This window comes from Nuphar pumila, chromosome 5, assembly GCF_984573655.1.
Source record: "Nuphar pumila chromosome 5, dmNupPumi1.hap1.1, whole genome shotgun sequence".
NCBI classification, from domain to species: Eukaryota; Viridiplantae; Streptophyta; class Magnoliopsida; order Nymphaeales; family Nymphaeaceae; genus Nuphar; species Nuphar pumila.
In genome coordinates, this window is record NC_143253.1 from 127,304,951 (window position 1) to 127,311,391 (window position 6,441).

The window sequence follows — 6,441 nt, forward strand, 5'->3', positions numbered from 1 at the left end:
AAACAACTTGGGACCGACCGAGGTGGTATCCCATGTAGTAAGCGGGGTCCTGTGCCAAGCTGAAAGCCCAGGTTCGAATCCCTTTGCCACTTGAGGTTAAAGAGATATCTGGTAGGGTCTGCCTAACCCCAGCTTGTCTTTCAAAAAAAAAAAAAAACTACTTGGGTGGTTGGTACTGACTTAGTAACTGGCTCTAAAAGTCCCACAAAGTCGCAACAAATGAGTGAATCACTTGTCAGTCATACATTGATTTTTTTTTTCCACAGAAAGCTGGGGTTATTAGCTAGGCAGACTCCAACCAGTTATACAACTATAACATAGGGCTTTGAACTTGCAACGTCCCAACACAAGGTGAGGTGCACTAACTGATCCTGCCACACAAAGAGGAGCAGGTTTCAGACACTTCCTTTTTCCATTTGGGAGTGCATCTCTCTATCTATAGTTTTTTATGATGAAAAACCCTTGCCTAAGCGAAGAAAACCCTGGTGGGGCCCCACGACCACCCTGCCTTACGTGGTCTCTCTATCTCTAGTTGTCTTGGAAAAAATGAAAATCTTTTTGGACCTGGGTTGGAACTCTGATCCATTTTAGTTATTCATAAGTTTGTGACATTCAAGAGTGGGTGGATGTAATTTCTCTACATGTAAGAACTAGAATGTTGATGGAGTTGATACGTCTTTCTAGGGCTGTTATTAGTGGGTCGGGCTTGTACAAGGTGCCTGACCTGACCCAAACTTGAATACCTGGGTATGGGCTTAAAAAATTGCCCAATCAAATATTATTCATCAGACCTGAACCCGACCAAAGTAATGCGGGCCAAGTTTGGGTTATGATTGTTATTGGATATCTGATCCAACCCACCTTGACCCTTGAGTTTTATATGTATTTTCACTTATACAAAACTCTTGAAATCATACCTACACTTGTCTGCAGCTAGTGCACGTCACTTTGTGTTGGGTCTTTGCAGGTTCAAAACCCAATGGTATATATATAGTTGTGTATAACTGGTAGGGGAACAGCCTAATCGTAGCTAGTCTTTAAAAAAAAAAAAACACTCTTCAAAATTTCAAATCATATGAATCTGGTTTTGAGATTTCATTTTTAACCTGACAACCCAAATCCGAAACGGTGTCGGGCAAATGGTTATTTGAGGAGAGCAAATCAGGTGATCTGTCTTCACCGTCCATTGCTTTATCCCGCAAGGACCTCATGGTCCTTGTGTACATCTTGGATGGTGAGGATGCCAAATCACTCTTGATCTGCTTTCTCATTTGAGTGGGTTTGGCTTATGGTTGGGATGCCTCACATGTTAACGGCCGTACAGGTTTGCAATTGGCATTCCCTCATTATCGTCATGTTCTTTGGTTAAATTGTAGCGATCCATTTTATAGTCATTTTTCTTATGTGCCCTCAAGTTCAGCAGCACACACCAAAAGTGTGCAATCACCTTTCACCTGATCCTCCCTTTTCACAGGACATATGAGAATCTTTTTCTCGTGAATTGTGCGAAAATGGTTCTTATTGAGGTGAGGTCGCCGTGCCCAAAATGTTGTGGATGCAATTGATACTCGTCTTTCTCATGTTCCACATGTTTCATTTTTTCCTTTTCTTGAACCTGCACATTAGTGTTAATGGAGACCAGATTCCAGTTCACGTTTCATTCCATAGAGCAAAAAAACAAAGAAATTTTTAACGTGCCCCAAATGGAGCATCTGTGAGTCATTTATGCCATGTCCCATCACGTTTTATGTCTGTTTCCTGCAACTTTCACTATTGACCCAAGTTCCCACATGCATACGCCAGAATGGGAATCAGGTGCAATCACAAATGCACACAAAATGTGTGCTGCTGTACCTTCCACCCTCCGTCTACTGTTGGGCCCCACAGCTGACAAGATGTATCTTCAAGATGGAGGGCGGCCAGGTGCTGCTTGATTTTCTCTCTGTCTCATGCTGACCTGACGACGAGGCACCAGAATTATTCGCTCCCCTTCTCTTAATTCAGACCCTTCTCTGGAAATCTTATAAATCCCCATCTTCGGTTGCGCTCATAGTGCTGGGGGAGAGAGAGAGGAAGAGACACCAGCCTTGCTCAAATTGATAGATGAGAGAGTCCTAAGGTAAGGAAGAAATAGCAAAGGCAGGCTGCCACACCATCTTTTGCATCAAAGTCTTGTGTTTGTTTCAGAAAGTTCCTGATTTTGTTTCATAATTAGTGTTTGCAGAGAGAGACACTCACAGTTCTGTGGTTGGTTTCATATCTCATCTTGTCTCAATCTTCTTTTTGGAATAACAAAAGGTAGGACAAAGAGGAAGGAGGGAAATTGTAGTAGAAAAGGGGAGACTTAAGAGGTGCAAGGATGAGTTCTTCATGGAATGTAGTTGCTTTGGGAGTACCCACAATCTCTTCCTCTCACCGTTTACCCCCAATGTCTTTGTTTTCATGTAAATTCAATTTGAATCAACAGATATGCTCTGTTTACAACCTTGAAAAAAAATCCAAACCCATCTTTTCTCTACCAACAAAGACCCCATCTTTCACTTGGTTTTCATGTCCCAAACTTGCATCCAAGGCCTCTGTTTCAGTTTCAGCCCCCCATCTTGTGAGTGACGCTGAAGAGGAGAAGAAAGAAGTTGAATCCATCCAAACCCCGCAATTCGACTTCAAGAATTACATGGTGGTGAAGGGAAGCTCTGTGAACGAGGCTCTGAGCAAGGCTGTGCCCCTGAGGGAGCCTGAGATAATCCATGAAGCCATGAGATACTCACTTCTCGCAGGCGGGAAGCGGGTCCGGCCGATACTCTGTATCGCCGCCTGCGAGCTCGTCGGCGGGAAGGAAGAGGCTGCAATGCCGTCTGCTTGTGCTGTTGAAATGATCCACACCATGTCTCTCATCCATGATGATCTCCCTTGCATGGACAATGATGATCTCCGAAGGGGAGTGCCCACAAACCACAAGGCTTTTGGTGAAGATGTGGCTGTTCTGGCTGGGGATGCCCTTCTTTCCTTTGCTTTTCAGCACATTGCAGCTGCTACCCAAGGTGTTACTCAAGACCGAGTTCTCAGAGCTATAATTGAGCTAGCACAGGCATTTGGATCTGAGGGGCTTGTTGCCGGTCAGATCGTCGATACGCGATCGGCGGGATTTTCTGATGTCACTTTGGATCAACTGGAATACATACATCTTCACAAGACAGCAGCTCTATTGGAAGCCGCAGTCGTGATCGGAGCGATAGTCGGAGGCGGCACAGAAGAAGATATTGAGAAACTCAGAAAATTCGCAAGGTGCATTGGCCTGCTGTTTCAGGTGGTGGATGATATACTTGATGTAACAAAATCCTCAGCAGAGTTGGGAAAGACTGCTGGGAAGGACCTGTTGGCTGATAAAACTACTTACCCCAAACTGTTGGGGTTGGAGAAATCTAGACAATTTGCAGAAGACTTGAACAGAGAAGCCAAAGAACAGCTTGCAGGATTTGATGTCAACAAGGCAATGCCATTGATCTGTTTAGCAAATTATATCGCTTATCGCCAGAATTAGATTCTTTGCCACATGATACTTCAATTTTTCATCTGTATAGATAGAGTGAAGAATTTAGATTTGGTCTTTTATTTTACATGTCGTCTGTTGTGTAATAAGTTCTTTAATTTTCATAGCTGTTCTAGTTGGAAAACCAGTGAAATTTGTCTGCTGCCTGATGGCTCATCTAAATGAAGAGGCATAGAAGTTCCTTGGCATGTAATAATATTATGGAGATGTTTGTATTGAGATACTGTTGATATAAGAAAAGTTTGGTGATAGTGGGCAATAATCTGATATGATCGATGGTGCAAATTTTTTTTCTTTGTCTACATGTATCAATGCAGTCACAAGTCTGGTTATCCGGATTTTCTCACTAAAGGAAAATCTTGTAAAAAAAATATTTTTTGGGAAACTATTGGGCGAATATTGGTATATCTGAACATTAGTTAACAAAAGCGGTCATTGTCGATCCGAACAATGCTTCGGTGGAGGTGGGTTGTTGACTCTCTCCTCAGCCAATCGACGCCTTCGATGAGCCTAGGCTGCCAAGTCTAGAGATGAGCAGGACCCTTGAACCTCAGAGTGAGAGAAATCCTTATAACACATGTAGCTCTAGTTAGGCTCCTAGTGACCTACTTATAGTGAGAGATTGGAGGGAGTCTCTCATAATGTGTGATTATCATGCATGGACATTTACACATTCTAAATACTGTCTTGCCCAAAACTGAAAAGCCACGTTGTCCCTTGATATGCCCAAGTCAATACGGGTCTAGGTTGGATCTAATAAAAAAAATCTAATATTCTCTCACTTGACCCATTGACATGGAAAAACACATTATTAAGTTTTTTTACTATTATCTTGATTCAGTTTTCATGTGGGTTCACATGTTATACTGAATCACAAGAATGAATCAAAGGAGTCATGAAGATGAATATCTCTATATGAGATGTCATATTTTCATGTACTATATCATTCATTTTGAGTGTTTAACATGTCAAGAGTACCTTTATGAATAACGCATTCTATTTGATCCTTTTAATATTGTTATTCTGTTATAATCTCTTCACAAATGAGATACACTTTACATATAATCAACAATGCACAAAACATAGATATTCAATTTAATTTCAGAAATATGATCACATAAAACCATAATGTATTGTCATACATCACAAGAAATCAAATATACTCATTCATTACATGTTGGGGTTAAAATCTCGATACTAGCCTTATACTAAGTAGGTATGCTCTTTGTGTCAATTGTATTAATACATACTAAATGATTTTTAGTTCTTTCCTTAACAACAAAATACTTTAACTTCATGCATCTACACGAAGGAAAAACTTATGTTGTTATTAGAGAAAAACAACTTCGCTATCACAAAAGATCTTTAATGCCCTCTCAGTAGAGTCTATAATACCAAGACCTAAAATGAAGTTTCTAATCCATATTGCCTGAGATAAGGTCTCTTTTAGAGCAATAAAAATTTTTGCCTTCATGGTGTGAGTTGCAGTTGTAGAGTGCATTCAGCTTCTCCATGAGACACCACCACCTGTTAATATAAAGATATATCCCGTAGTAGACTTTTTACTATCGAAACATCCTCCTAAATATGCATCCGAATATCTAATGACCTCGAGGTGATCTACCTTCTGTAGGTCAAGATATAATCATTCGTTCCTTACAAATAATGCATGACCTTTTTTGTAGCCTTCTAATATGCAATGTCTGGATTCGACTGATATCTACCAAACATTCAAGCAACAAATGTGATGTTACATTGAGTGTAGGTTTACGCATATTGCAAACTCTCAACGACTGAAAAATATATGACACTTGTCATCTGAGCCTTTTCATTATCATCTTAAGGACAATTCTTTAAGCTCAATTTATCTCTTTCTATTATGGGTGCTGAACCTGAAGAACAATTCTTCATTCCATATCTTTTAAGAACTTTAAGAATATAAGATTTTTGAGAGAGGACAGGTACACCCTTAGTTTCATCATGACATATCTTAATTTTAAGAACATAAACGGTCTCACCTATGTCCTTTATATCAAAATGAGAGATAATAAATTCTTTTGTTTCATGTAGTAAACCTAAATCATTAGTTGCAAGAAGAATATCATGACACACAAAACCAATATTATGAACTTACTCTCACTAGCCTTAAAGTATATGCATTGATCAACAATGTTTTTAATGAATTCAAAATTCTAAATCGCCTGATGAAACTTTTTATATCACTGGCAGGAAGCTTTTTTAAGTTTATAGATTAATTTATTCAATTTGCAAATTAAATTGTTTGAGTCATCTACACTGAAACCAGGATGTTGTTACATATATACTTCTTATTCTGTATCCCTATTTAAGAAAGTTGTTTTCACATTCATTTGATGTAGCTCTAAATCAAAATGAGCTACGAGGGTCATAATTATTCTCAATGATTTATTAGTGGAGATTAAGGTTTTAAAACCTGATGACTTGTCACTCGGCTTGTTCTTGAGTGACTTGTGACTCAACCGGATCAACTCAGTGACTCGGTCGGGTCATGTTAACTTTATATTTTATATAAAATATATAAATATATGTATATATTATGATTATTATCTATATTTTATAATATTTTACCAATATATTATATATAATGTACATTATATGATATTTTTATAATATATTTACATATATATATTATTTTTATATATAATATACATAATAATTATATTATATTTCATATAATATATGTAATTATATATAAAATATATTATACATATATATATGCATGACTCACCCATGATTCAGTTGACTTGCCCATGACTCAATTAAGTTTTGTTAAAGCAGAGTTTAACCTTGTTTTTTACCCGGTGATTGGGCAATCCAAGCCAAGTCAACTGAGTTATTGGGTCAACCCTGCG

At 38.6% G+C, this 6,441-nt stretch overlaps 1 protein-coding gene across 1 annotated transcript; it reads left to right on the forward strand.

Annotated features, from left to right (window-relative positions):
- The first annotated feature begins 2,058 nt into the window (after positions 1-2,058).
- On the forward strand, positions 2,059-3,812 carry LOC149838614 (geranylgeranyl pyrophosphate synthase, chloroplastic-like). The gene has a single exon (XM_090006698.1). It carries the CDS (start codon positions 2,360-2,362, stop codon positions 3,539-3,541), a length of 1,182 nt encoding a protein of 393 aa, XP_089862824.1. The 5' UTR covers positions 2,059-2,359; the 3' UTR covers positions 3,542-3,812.
- Positions 3,813-6,441: the final 2,629 nt, after the last annotated feature.